The 14,639-nt window shown below is 42.8% G+C and overlaps 1 protein-coding gene across 1 annotated transcript in view; it reads left to right on the top strand.

Annotated features, from left to right (window-relative positions):
* The first annotated feature begins 1,866 nt into the window (after positions 1 to 1,866).
* Positions 1,867 to 14,639, top strand: part of PRKX (protein kinase cAMP-dependent X-linked catalytic subunit) — a 120,445-nt gene continuing 107,672 nt past the window's right edge. Inside the window, exon 1 of the mRNA XM_073354212.1 lies at positions 1,867 to 2,313. Within this exon, the coding sequence (XP_073210313.1) occupies positions 2,133 to 2,313 (181 nt within the window). The 5' untranslated portion in view covers positions 1,867 to 2,132. The remainder of the gene's footprint in view (positions 2,314 to 14,639) is intronic.

Genomic DNA, 14,639 nt, shown 5'->3' with positions numbered 1-14,639 from the left:
ATTGGTCTCTCAATTCAGAGTTTTATATTGCTCTTTTTCTCTAGTCTCACTGAGGGTGGAAGACTGGGCTCAAATATCAACTGCTGTTACCTTTTGATTACCTCATCACCTTCATGGAAAGGTCTTGATTGCATATTCATAAGCTGAAGATGGTGTCTGGTAATACATATGTAGCAGAGTTGTAAATGACTTTGTCTGTGGTGGGAATTTCTCAGGACATATTTAAAGTTAGATTTTTAACTCTTTTATTCAGTTCACTTTGAGATCCCTTTAGTTCTATTGGGTTTAATACGAGTTGAAATTCTTTTTTAAATGAGTCCAAACATGCCTATTTTCCATGTAAAGGTTTTTCAGCTTTCAAAATAATCTTTTTAAAACAAATTATTGTTTAAGAGAGTCTTTAAACTTAAATGGTCATCAAAGAAGATATTGTATCCCCTCCGCCCCCACTAATCCTTGTAGAAGTTCTTCTTATAGTAAGGAGTTGCTTAAGCATTGGCAGGTAGCTAATTAATTACAAATTAATATCAATATTTGTATAAGAAAGTGGCTTATTACATTAATAAGCAGCATCATGTCTATAAAAATAACAACATAAATTCAGCAAACCTGCAGAAAAGTTTGTAATGAACTAAAGTTACTTTTATTATAATTAGTAACCATTTTTGCATCAATGTTGAGGTCTACCCCTACAGAAAGGCAATGGGCCTAATTCTTCACTGCCTTTGCCTTACACCTTGTGTAGTCACCTACATCCAATTCAAGTACTATTATATAGTAGTTAGTTTACACATACATTATAGTGTATTCGAATGTGGATGAATTTGTTAATTTTTCATAATGCTTTAACACAATTGTAACAGGAAATGTTTGTACCTTTGATAGTACCCACTGCAGGCAAACATTTTAACCGATGAAGTGAGCTGTAGCTCACGAAAGCTCATGCTCAAATAAATTGGTTAGTCTCTAAGGTGCCACAAGTCCTCCTTTTATTTTAACCCTGTGCCATCCAGAGAGGAGAGGGCCCTTTCCAGTCCATGTCTGAGAACATTTATTGAAATACCTCCCCCCTCCCCCCGCCTACGTAAAGCATGTTAGGGGTTAAATATGTCTGCCACTGAACACTATACAATCGTTTAACACCATATGCAAACTTGCGAAGCAAAGAAAGTGGGGATAGCAGTGCCTAGCAGGACTGATTGCTGTCCCAATGTGGCAGATATGACAGCGATCCTTCTTGGTGCCGTCTATGAGGGGCACTGCTACTGGGGTGACAGGGCCAGATTTGCCCCTCTCTAGCTCTTTTCCGCCTTGCCACGCTTTTACACGATCAGAACTTTTTCTCTTCCCAGACACTTCTCTGGGCTGGAGGCGGGGTGGAAGCCGGGGTGCGCGCGGGGCTGAGACGCCAACTCGCAGCCGAGGCGCCGCAGGGGGAGCCCCCCGAACCTGCCCAGTCCTGCCTGGTTTACCAGGTGGCGGGGGAGGTGAGAGGCTGAGCGGCGGCCTCAGGTGTCCCCGGGGGTGGGGCTCGCCGGCTGGGAGGAAGAGCCGCAGTTTGAAACGTGTGGGCGGGGCGGGCATCTGGATTTTGAAAGCACCAGCCCGCTGCTACTACTGCCGCCCCCAGGTGGGGGAAGCGCAGCGAGGGCGCCTTGTGTCTCCCCCCCCCCCGCCCAGGTGGGGCCAGGCGGGCGGGCTCTGCGCAGGGCGGCGGGGATGAGCCGAGACCACGCTCTGGTGCCGCGGGCGCCTCCCTCCCTCGCTCGCCGGGACTGTCTGTGCCGCAGCTGCAGGAAGCCCAACCTCGCCCCGCCTCCTCCCGCCCCGCGTGCGGCTCCGCGCTCGCCTCGCCCGCCCGGGCTGCCCATTGTCTACGCGGCGGCTCCGGGAGGCGGGAGAGGCGGCGCGGGGAGCAGGGCAGGGCGCGCAGCCGGGGCGGCTGCCGCTGCTGCTCGTGGTGCGGGGCAGGAAGGCGGCGGGGGCGCGATGCTGGGCAGCCCGGCAGCCGCTGAGAGGCTGAACCAGGAACTGGCCCGGCGGGGCAGCCGCCCCTGCTCCTGCTGCTGCTGCTGAAGGGGGAGCCGCCGCCGCGCCGGCTCCGGAGACGCGAACTTCGCGCCCCCGACCCCATGGAGGCGCTCAGCGCCGTGAAGGCCAAAGTGGGGCCGAAAAGCGCCGGCGGCTGCGAGGCGGCGGGGGCGGGCGAGCCCCAGCCCGCCCCTTCCTCCAGCCCCGCGGGCTTCGGCTCCCCGGCGCCGCCCGAGCCCCACGCCGGCAAGCTGGAGGATTTGGAGACCCTGGCGACTGTGGGTGAGTGGGGGCGGGGGGACCTGGGGCGCAGCCACTGCGCCCTCGGGGCGAACAAAGGAGCCGCGTCCCCCTGCCCCGTCCTCTGCCCGGGTACCCGCCAGCTAGCCCGGGCTGCGGGCGCTGGGCTCCGGCCATGCCGCTTGGCGCGCCCCGGGGACCAGCTGTTGGCTCCGCAGCCGCCAGGGGCACCGCTTTGCCCTTTTCCAAAGCCAGAGCTCTGGCCCGCTTCTTTCCTGTGCCCTCCCCTCCCCTCCCCTCCGCCCAGTCCCATCTCCCTGGCTGGTCCCCGGGGGGCATCTTCCGTGCCGGCTCCAGCCTTGCCCGGCTCCTCTCCCGCGGCTTTCTGAAGACTTCAGTGCCTGCTGGGTATTTCCTGAGCGTTGGAGGGGCCGTGTCTGAGGCAGCAGAGTTGAGCTCTGTAAATGTCGGTGTAATGGCTGGCAGGTGCCACCCACTGAAAAACCTACTGACACTGGGAAATTGTGATATTTTATGTGCCTATAAGAAGTATTTTGCTCGGCGTCTATCTTAAGCATAGAGTTAAGCCTTTTTTTTTTGTTTGTTTTTGTTTTTTGACAAGACCACAAGCTGTTCATCTCAGAACAGTATATTGCTTTGAACTTCAGCCACCTTTTGAAAGCGGTTTTCACTAGACCCATTTTTTTGAATGAAAGTTATAGTTAGCATGAATTGGTGCATTACTGTGGATGTTCTTTTTTTCAGTTTGTCATAGCCTTAAGATTGCAGCATTCCTACTCCACTACACACGCTCCAGCTGAGCTCAGTAGGCATCACAGTAGTGTGGATACAAACTATGTTCAGACTGAAAAGGGTTTTGGGCATGGTTTAAAAACAGAAGTGAGATGAGCTGGATATTGCTGTCTGCATAATCATGTGTGAGTCACAATGGAACCAGTCAATAACGTGATTTTGGGCCTGTGTGTGGGGATGAGACAATCAGCGTTCAATGGCACACTGTACATTCTTTTTGTAATACTGTTTTATATGGTTTAGCCTTAGCCCATTCACCAAAATCATCTGATGAAGTGAGCTGTAGCTCACGAAAGCTTATGCTCTAATAAATTCGTTAAACAAGTACTCCTTTTCTTTTTACGGATACTGACGAACACAGCTGCTACTCTGAAACATGTTAAAATACAAATTCATAGTTTTAAATGCAGTTTGTGGGACACTGTGGAGGGCAGGCTGACTGACCCAGTTAAATATATTTCACAACCTAAATCCACACTGCCCTCTTGGTAACTAGTGCAAAAAAGCTTTGTGCTGAATGGAATTGTGGAAGAAGGTAAAGTAGCATCTTTTGATTTCTAGCACACCTTATCTAGATCTCCATTTTTATGAGAACTGCCATTCCAGTGTGTGTTAAATAGTAGCATTTATTTCAACATTTGACACTCCGTATACATCTACAGTAATTTGAATGGTATTTGCATCTAGTCTAATATCAATACTCCGAGAGTGTGTGCATGTGTAAATCTGTATGTTCTTGTACTAGGTTCAAATGGTTGTGTATGCTTTATTTATACTTGCCAACCTTTATTTATACTTGCCAACAGAATGCCAAAAAGTCTGATTTCTTGGATGGACTTACTCTCTAGCAAATGCTGCAAACCCCCTCATCTGTATAGAAATAAATAGTGTTCAGCCAAAACTCACTTGAGGTTTAAAACTATTCTTAATCAACATTGTGGTTTAAACATGGTTCTTTAAAAATGGTTGTAGAATGGCTTAAGACTTAAGTTGATATGAACCACGTTAGCCAATCCTAAGATGTATTGCTTTCTTTAATATTTAAAAGTTGAAGTGTGAACAAGTCTTATTAATAGAGATATATTTGCATACAACACCCTGCTGCACTCCCTTGGAAATGATTAATCTCATTTGTGACATCACAACTAGTGCTGTGGAAACAGTTGTCATCACAGAGGATTATTCCCCCAAGTGGGGCACAAACTGCAGGAAAAGGCTAACTCTTAAGACACAAAGATATAATTGTCATGCAAATATCCCTAGAAATAACAAGGAAAGCAAAAAATGGCACAAGAATTATTTCTAAACATATCTTTTCAGAGACTTTTATAAGGTGATTCTGAACGCTTAAGAAAATGGAAAATTGGGATTCTGAAAAGAATGCTGATGGAATGGAGGTGTGAGGGGAGGGGGTTGCCTTTAAAAATTTCTATTTGCTCTCTGATAGCAGAAGGCACAGTGCTCAGGAAGGGGGTGGGGTGGGGAGAAGAGTGTAGGAGCAGCAGCCTACTGTTTAGCAATGCACTGACAATGCACTTCTATCTTTTTCCTGTTGCCCTCCTTTTGCTGTTGCTTGGGTATTCATAGCCAGTTTGCCAACTCTCATCTGTGGCCAGATCTATGCTATAAATTTACATCACTGTAATATGTTGCTCAGAGGTGTGAAAAATCCACACTCCTGAGTGACAGTTATACTGACTTAACCCCTGGTGTAGACTGTACTATGTTGACAGGAGAACTTCTGCGGTCAGCATAGCTACAATGCCTCTTGTGGAGGTGGATTAACTACACTGATGGAAGAAACTCTGCTGTTGGCATAGTAACATCTTCACTGAAGTGCTACAGCAGAAACAACAAAACTTGAGAGGAAGGCGAGAAGATTGTACAAATCTGTTGGTGTAAAGACCCCTAGGGCCTTGTTTAAAAATGGAAGTTGAGGTGATTTGACTTAAATCGGTTTTAAAACTGATTTTGTTAAACATGGGTGTTTAGTTTAAACCTGTTCCTTATGATGTTAAAGTAATATAATCCAGGTTCATATTGTTTTGTGTATTCATACAGTCTTTTACACTGCTTTAACTAGATAGATTTTTAAGTCCTACCTCTTCTCCCCCTCCCCATCATCAGCGTGAAATTAACAATACTAGGGTTAATTTCACCACTGCAATTTAGAACCTCAGTAAAATTGTGTCAAGAATTGTCAGTTTTAGTCTGCTGATGTTATTGAAAGCTATGCCTGGTATCGGAGGCGAACGTGGGAGTCATTTGTGTGGGAGGAGAGCCAGGAAGTTCTGACTTTGTTGGGGTGTGTGTATGGGAAAGAAAGAAAGGGGAAGAGACGAGCATCTGGGGTCCTTTGGACTGTCTTACTACAATCATGTGGCCCATTTCAGTGGCTATTTGAGCACCTCACAATCTTTAATGTGTTTGTCCCCCATGAGTTAAGTAGTTATTCCCATTTATAGATAGGGAAACTAAACGGTGACTTGCCTAAGGTCACATAGAAAGTATGTGACATAGCGAGGACCTGAACCCCAGTTTTCTAAGTCCTAGGCTCGTGCCCGAATTGCTGGATCATCCTTCTTCATCCTTTTCTAACACTAATGAATCATTGTTTGATACAAAAGCTGGAGCTCCTAAGGAGAATATAGAGAAATCAATCAGGGAGGAATTGCAGCATCTTCTCCTTTTCCCAGCAGCTGGAGTTGCTTGGAGATTGTTCCTTGAACTTCTGCAGTGGAGCTATCTAGCTTTTTCTGTGTTGTCATTTCTATAGCATATGCCAAATTTTTCCAAGCCTTATCAAAGGGATGAAAAAGTCAGATAAAGAGGTAGAATAAGACAACAGAATGAAGGGAAAGGAATGATTGCTTCATTCCTTGAGGGGTAGGGGAAAGGAAATACTTTCTTTCCAAAGAGTATAACATATGGCCAAGGAAATAGGATACAGAGGAAAAAAAGAGAATGTAAGGAGAGGTGGGGAAGAGGAGGGATGAAATGAAAGAAGAAAATTTCTATTGAAAGAACAAACCAAAACAAAAAACTTGACACTGTGTAATGAATTTCAGAGCCTTTATTAAAGGGACACTGCTTAACTTTAAAACTTGTAAACCATTTTTGTAAAACCTTAAGAGCAATGGAAACCTTCCCACAATATTTAACAATTAAAATGAACAGAGTTGCTTTTAAACACACATCCCTATGAAGTGTTCTAAACTAAAATTTTGTGGTATGATGAAACTGCATGTTATAAATAACCCCAGACTTTTATTTAATTGCATAAGCATGGAAAAATGGGGGGAAAAAATCACTGGCAAAATCTTTTGTTTTACTACTGTAGGAATTCTTCTGCTTCTATACAAGTAAGTCTAGTAATTTCTTCTATAGGTATAGTCTGTTCAGTAACAGCTATTGTTCTGATTTAGTATGTAAGTGTACAATTTTTTTGGTTAATACTAGTGGAAGCTTTTTTCCACAGGAACCAAAACTTGTAACAGCCATTTAAAAAAAAAAATAAAAGAAAAGAAAAGAAATCAAACTTCTGAAGTCTCTCTTGAATAGTTAATGAAAACAATAAGATGATATGAGCTGGCTGCTCAACAATCCAAACATAACATCACTTTGTATAATGAATTTTTAGAGTGACTTTTGTTTTTAAATTTTCTGCCCAATCTCAAGGAAAATTGATAGTTTCTTCCATGCTTTTACTTTGCAAACAAATTTTAGCTCTGTAGGTTTCAGAAGGAAAAAAAAATCGTATAATGTTGTTTTAGAGAGTTGAATTCATTGTTGCATTCTCACATCTTCAAGACAAAGCCTCTGTATTTAAGTTAAGTGACTTAGGGCATGTCTTCACTAACAACGTTAAAGGGCTGCCATGGCAAAATTTCTATTTGCCCTCTGATAGCAGAAGGCATGGTGCTCAGGAAGGGGGTGGGGTGGGGGGTAGTTTAAAAAACAAAAACACCTCCATGAGGGGAGTAGCTACCAGTGCTGGTACACTGTCTACACTGGCACTTTACAGCGCTGAAACTTGCAGCACTCGGGTGTGTTTTTTCACACCCCTAAACAAGGCAAGTTGCAGCGCTGTAAAGCGTTAGTGTAGACAAGCCCTTAGGTTTTTTTTTTCTTGTTTTGTCCTTTGTTCCTCTTCCTCTTCTCTCCTCCTTCTCACACAAGTTCACACCTGTCCTTGAATAATCTGCTATGACCCAGCAGCAGTTTGAGTGAAAATGACTAGGTGTGTGTCAGTTTCTCTGTTGCTCCTTCAGTACTTTAGGTGGGATTGTTCCACAGGTAATTGAAGAAGCAGCATTGGTAGATTATGGAGAGAGAGAAATCAAACCCTACAAGGCCAGAAGAAGGGCTTCTTCCATGAGGGTCCTTGTTCTTAATGGGTTGGTAAGTGAATAATAAAAGGGAGAAATGAACAACCCTTCTCTTTTCAAAAGGAAAATAGGACACAAAAGGAAAGATTCCTCCTCCAAACCAGGAGTATGAGATGACTAAAACATGCACAGACTGGTTGTTCAGGATACAGACAGAGTAACAGAAATGTTTGTGGGAAAGAAAGATTTGTAAAATCTGATAAACTGGTGAAGAAAAGAAATGTGTATTGGTTCAGTACAGTGTTACCCCCTAATGTTAAATTTCCTTTGACTACTAATCTTATTAAATTAGTTAATTGGTATGTGGCAAGCTCAGACTCCCTGCTCCTGCTATGGACTTGACTGTATTTGAAAATGTGTGTGGGTAGGGAAGTTCCCTTGATATAAAACAAAATGAAATTAATCCCCATAACAGTTACTCTTCAAAATTTATGCTAGAGAGCATCATTGCAAGGCTAATCCAATCTCCATGTCCTGGAATGGATGAAAATGTAGGTGGAATATTGGGGAAGACTTCCTCACAGTGAGATCTAGTGAATAGTCACGCAAGGAAAAGCACTGAAGAATACGCTAGGGAAGAGGGCTGGCAAGCAATTAGAAAAATTAATCTCAATTAATCGCATGATTAATCACACTGTTAATAATAGAATACTATTTAAGTATTTTTGGGTGTTTTCTACATTTTAAAATACATTGATTTCCATTACAACCCAGAATACGAAGTGTACAGTGCTCACTTTATTTTTGATTAAATGTATTTGCAATGTAAAAAAACAAAATAAATAGTATTTTTCAATTCACCTAACATAAGTACTGTAGTGCAATCTGTTTATTATGGAAGTTGAATGTACAAATGTAGAATTATGTGCAAAAAACCCTGCATTCAAAAATAAAACCATGTAAAACTTTAGAGCCTGCAAGTCCACTCAGCCCTATTTCTTGTTAAGCCAATCACTCAGACAAACATGTTTGTTTACATTTGCAGGTGATGCTGCTGCATGCTGCTTGTTTACAGTGTCACCTGAAAGTGAGAACAGGCGTTCTGGTGGCACTGTTGTAGCTGGTGTTGCAAGATATTTATATGCCAGATGCGCTAATGATTCATATGTCCCTTCATGCTTCAAAAAACATTCCAGGGGATGTGCATCCATGCTGATGGCGGGTTCTGCTTGATAACAGTCCAGAGCAGTGTGGACTGATGTGTTCATTTTCATCCTCCTGAGTCAGATGCCAGCAGCAGAAGGCTGATTTTCTTTTTTGGTGGTTTGGGTTCTGTAGTTTCTGCATCGGAGTGTTGCTCTTTTAAGACTTCTGAAAGGATGCTCCACTTCTTGTCCCTCTCAGATTTTGGAAGGCACTTCAGATTCTTAAATCTTGGATCAAGTGCTGTAGCTATCTTTAGAAATCTCAGTGGTACCTTTTTTGCATTTTGTCAAATCTGCAGTGAAAGTGTTCTTAAAATGAACAACATGTGCTGGGTCATCATCCGTGATTGCCATAACATAAAATACATGGCAGAATGCAGGTAAAACAGAGCAGGGGGACATACAATTCTCCCTCAAGGAATTCAGTCACAAATTTAATTAACATATTTTTTTTTAAGAAGCGTCATCAGCGTGGAAGCATGTCTTCTGGAATAGTGGCCGAAGCATGAAGGGGCATATGAATCTTTCGCGCATCTGGCACATAAATATCTTGCGATGCTGGCTACAACAGTGCCATTCAAATGTTTGTTCTCACTTTCTGGTGACACTGTAAATAAGAAGAGGGCAGCATTATCTCCTGGGAATGTAAACAGACTTGTCTGTCTGAACGACTGGTTGAACAAGTAGTAGCACTGAGTAGACTTGTAGGGTCTGAAGTTTTACATTGTTTTGTTTTTTAGTGTGGTTATGTAACAAAAAAATCTACATTTGTAAGTTGCACTTTCATGACAGATTGCACCACAGTACTTGTATGAGGTGAATTGCAAAATACTATTTCTTTTGTTTATCATTTTTACAGTGCAAATATTTATAATAAAAATCATACACTTTGTCAATTACTACACAATACAATATATATGAAAAGATAGAAAAACATTCACAAATATTTAATATATTTCAATTGGTATTCTATTGTTTAACATTGTGATTAAAACTGTGATTAATCACTATTAATTTTTTAGTTAATTGCATGAGTTAACTGCGATTAATCAACAGCCGTAATAGGGAATAATCCTGCTTTGCCAGGGAAATGGATATAGTGTCTTTTTAATTTCTGCAGTTAGGCCTGTCTGTGGTTGTCAGCAAAGCTTCCCAAAGGTGTCAATTGTGGTGTGAATGCTTGAATAATCTCAGATCCAGCTCATACTAGTGCTGCAGACAGATGAATTGTATAAAAGGTAGGATAACTCCTTCCCTTTACAAATAAAACATAAGCATAACAGGGAGATGTATCATTACAGGATTTCTCCAGAATAAAATGGTAAGTCACAATTGGAAAGTTTATGCTTAACCTGTGGAGATAGAGAGATGGCGTTCAGTTGGAACAGAGAACTTTGTAAAAAAATTGAGCACCAAGGAAGTTGTTGACTCAAACCTATTGATTACTAGCAAGTATGGGGAGACAGAGAGCCCCATCTAACCTACCCTTCTACTTCCCCAGAGCTCTGAGTCTTCCCTTCAGAGCAATAAGATGTGAGAACAAGCGGATTGTCTTTCAAGGCTGGTTGTGAAATACAGCATGTCTGGAGTGGAAGGGGGGATGGACAGTACAATTTATGCACGTTTCATTAGCTGTTGGAGTGGTAAGCCAGAAAAAGCCACCAAGAATTAACTTTCATGAAACGAAAGACAGGAAATTTGTGTTCCTACTGTAAGGAGTTGTCTACCCTAGAAAGTAGCACAGCATTCACTGTACAGATATAACTAAAGCTATTCGACCCCCTATTGTGGATGCAATTATACTGGTGTATAGTTATACTAGTATAACTGCGTTCACATTATGGCTTTGTTGTAACTGTTTTGTTTTTTTAAAAATATCATATCCCTAATCAAAATAGTTTATATGGCTAAAAAAACCACCCCCTATGAATTGTAGACTTGACCTAAGGTGGTATTTCTTTTCCAAAAACAAGGTCTGTATGTAAAATTCTACCTAGTAAGGTGTATTATTTCACAAAAGCTTTTCAAATGGGAAGGAAGCGTGAGAGTTCCTTTTTTTTAGTTACAAGATTGAAATAAATTTCAGTTTTCCTGAGGGGGAAAAGTAGTATCTTTCAAGTGAATTGAAAGATTGATGCCCTTACTTTAATGCTCAAAGTTCATTTTAACCAGCTAGTGCTTGTATCTGGGCTCCCACTCTATAGGAGTTGCTTAGCTTGATTTGGGGAAAAAAAAGTAATTGTCTCAACTGATCCTTCTTGCATACCAGGAGCACATCAGAAATCATTGTGCCCGTTCTGGCAGAACCTCTTTTGTAGCTTTGAGGACATTGAAATCTCCTTTAAAGTGCTGAGGGAACTGATCCAAAGGATTAGGGGTGCATCTGAGGGGTATTCCTTGTGTGGCTCAATCAGGAGGCTCATATTATGAACAAAACTGTTTATTTGATAGCTAAGTGCAATGGGATAGTTACTACTTTCTCATAATCTTTTAAGGAGGAGCAATGAAAGGAGAGAAATAGTGGCCTCCGACTTAAGGAATGGAAATGAGAATGAGTTTTCTGGGGGCTTGTCTAGACTACTGCTTAAGTCAATGTAATTTACATTGCTCAGGGATGTGAAAAAATACCCCCTTGAATGATGCAAGTTACATCAACTTAAAGTAGTGTCTACACCATACTACATCAGCAGGAGACGCTCTCCCACTGACTTAGCTTCTGCTTCTTGTTGAGGTGGAGTAATTACGTCAATAGGAGAGCGCTCTCCCATTATCATAGCATGTCTTCACCATGTGTGCTGAAGCATGGTAGTGAAGACAAGCCCTGTGTTACCTTTGGCAAGTCACTTCAGCCCAGATTTTTAAAAGGTATTTAGGCACCTAAATCCCATTCATTTCACTTACCAAATCCTCTGTTATGGCCTGACTTTTCAAAGCACCAAACACCTGAAGCTCCCATTGACTTCATATGGAGCTTCGGGTGTATAGGACCTCTGCAAATCAGGCCCATAATCTTTCTTTATTATAATGAGAGTAAGAACACTGGGGAGGGATAGCTCAGTGGTTTGAGCATTGGCCTGCTAAACCCAGGGTTGTGAGTTCAGTCCTTAAGAGGGCCATTTAGGGATCTGTGGCAAAAATTGGGGATTGGTCCTGCTTTGAGCAGGGGATTGGACTAGAGGACCTCCTGAGGTCCCTTCCAACCCTCATATTCTATGATTCTATGATGTAATGTCTCTGGGGAGCTCAGACTAAACTAGTTTTTAAAATGTATAGAGATCAGATGGAAGGTATTACATTTTATAAATGCAAAGTGTGTGCATGGAGCACACAAAGGGGAAAGGTTGGGTGGACCCTGAAGACTGAAATATAGAAGGGAACAAAGATCACATGAGACACTGGGGAGCAGAAACTACATAAATAGAAGACTAGAGGGTGAAACAGTAATACGAAAGAGCAGGGAAGTGGATGTGATTATGAAAGTTGGTAGGAGAAGAAAGGCGATGCTGTCTTTCAGAGAAAGACGACAACAGTGGGAATAAGAGTGGGAGTGTTATGGAGATGGCTGGAAGGCGAGATGTGGATACGTAACTGGAAGAAAGGAATAAACAGGAAAATATGCACACAACTCTTAGGACAGTGAATTTTATTAAACATTTGCCCCTTTATTTTTATTGCGTTTACCTGGAAACTTTCTGCATCTTTGGTCTTTTTTTTTTTTTTAAGTAGGTAAAGTGATGAGTTTATGTCCTTATTTTATATCAAGGTTGTTGACTACTCTTCTTTCTGTAGATAAATAATGGTGAGGAGGGAGGAAAGAGTAGATAGTAAATAACCTGGCACTTAACTAGATTCTCTAGGCAAACCTCTGACTGATAAGGAATTGGACTCCCTTTATGGCTTAAAAGGAAATATGCCAATTTATATATTTAAGTAGGATCCATGCATAGCTGTCACTATCCTGAGCAGCTGGGCTCCTGGATCAATAGCAATCTCTACTGATAGTGATTCTTCCGCTCCCCCGCCCCCCTGCTTCATCCCCCCCCCCCCCCCCCCCCCCCCCAGGTAGTGAGGGGTGGAGAGGAGACAAAATAATTGTGAAGACTTTTTCCAAAATCTTGAGGTCAGTCTGTGCTTGGTGTAATTACAACTGGGTAAAATGAGTGGTGAAAATATTCATATTCCCACTCTAAAATGCTATGGTCAATTCTGAAAGAGAAGATTGTGGCATTTTTGTTTTGTGTGAAAGGTGGAGGCAGCTGTGTGTGTGTGAAATGAATGCATTTTTGTTCTACCTTTATATAACTCAAGAGATCAAAAATTCATGTACTGCATCTGACATTCTATAAATAGATCATCATTTCAGAAAGATTCTTTGAACATGAAGAAAAGAACACCTTACATTTCCACTCTAGAGAGCTCTCTTAAAGAGCAACAATAATAATTTCACAATTGTAAGAAACAATTCAGGATCGGTATAGCTTATAACTAAAATTGTGGCTCTCAGACTATGTAAAATCTGGATTTTGTGGTTAGTTTTCAAGTGAGGAGAGGCCATGTGGTTACTTCTCCCTAAATCAGGGGTCTCAGAGTTCTGGCCCGCTGGCCATCTGCGGCCCGAGAACCTCCCAATGTGGCCCTCGGGGCTCCAGCAGTTTTGGGGCCAGGTTTCTCCCTGGAGCTGGGTGGCTTTCTGTGTGCTCATTCCATGTGGCCGCTGGCCCCTCCCTGCAACCCTGGGGTGGGGAGGGGCTGTGCTTCCATGCACTGCCCCCTGCCCTGAGCACCCCTGCAGCCAATGGGAAGCTGTGGGGGCAGTGCCTGGGGGCCGCAGTGCGCGGAGGTCCCCTGGCCTGCCCCGCCTTGGAGCTCCAGGTAAGCACCGTACCGCCTCGACCCTCTCCCAAAGCCTGCACCCCCTTCCCATATACCCCTTCCGTCCCCCAAACTCCATCCCAGAGCCTTCACCCCTCCTCCGTCCCAGAGCCTGCACCCCCACCTCCTGCCCAGCCCAGAACCTTACGTAAGAGCCTTTGGTGAGGGATCTTGTCAAAGACTTTCTGGAAATCTAAGTACACTATGTCCACTGGATCCCCCTTGTCCACATGTTTCTCGCACCCCAATCTCCTACCCCAGTCGTCCTCCCCCACCCAAACTCCCTCTCAGAGCCTTGGGCTTTTTGGGGGAGTTTTGGGGGGGTGGGTTCTGGGTGGCATGAGTGACCTTATTGGCTCGCTGGGAGGATTTGAGGACTGGCACTGGCCCTAAGGTAAACTGAGTTTGAGACCCCTGTCCTAAATGCTTGAAAAGGGCTGCTTCACTGCAGTGCTGAAAGAAACTTGGCAGCAGGGGAAATGGGGTTTGAGAGAAATGTTGCAATATATCAGCCGTACCTGCTGAGAGTCTCTCCTGCTCTTGTTTTCCCATTGCACAACAGAGCCAGTAATGCAGGATGCTGCAAAACAATTTAAAAAAATGTTTTCCAATTGTATGTCCTGCATGGAGGAGTTTACGTGACTGACAGTTTGGCTGTTGACCCCTTATACTGAAGACTGGTGGAACCTGATCTTTATTTTTCATAACTCCGACAAATTAATCTTTATTTTTAAGCTTTTTTTTATTTAAATGTTTACAGTTCTATGAAATTAATGAAGGGGGCCAGGCAATTATTTAATGACAGATGCTGAAATTCGATTTTATTCGATTTATTTGATTTTATTCGATAACCTATAACATGTCTCATGCAAACACACAGAGAAAAACATACACAATCTAAAACTGTACCAACATCCATGTAATACATTAAAATGTCAGTCAGAACTTAACTCTCTTCTAAGCCATAATGCTAAAAGGACAAAAATTGCAATCAATTTAATTCCTACCAGACACTGAGAAAATACTAAAAAAAAATCCATTCTTTTGAGCTGATAAAGATTCTTTTTATACAAAAGAGGTAAAATCAACCATGCTCTCAGAAACTGGAAAATTGAATAATCCAAAAGATAATGAGGTATATCTTCCAGTG

The sequence above is a fragment of the Lepidochelys kempii genome, chromosome 1 (genome assembly GCF_965140265.1).
Source record: "Lepidochelys kempii isolate rLepKem1 chromosome 1, rLepKem1.hap2, whole genome shotgun sequence".
Classification (NCBI taxonomy): Eukaryota; Metazoa; Chordata; order Testudines; family Cheloniidae; genus Lepidochelys; species Lepidochelys kempii.
Note: the sequence above shows the minus strand (reverse complement) of the source record. Positions and strands in the feature narration are given on the sequence as shown.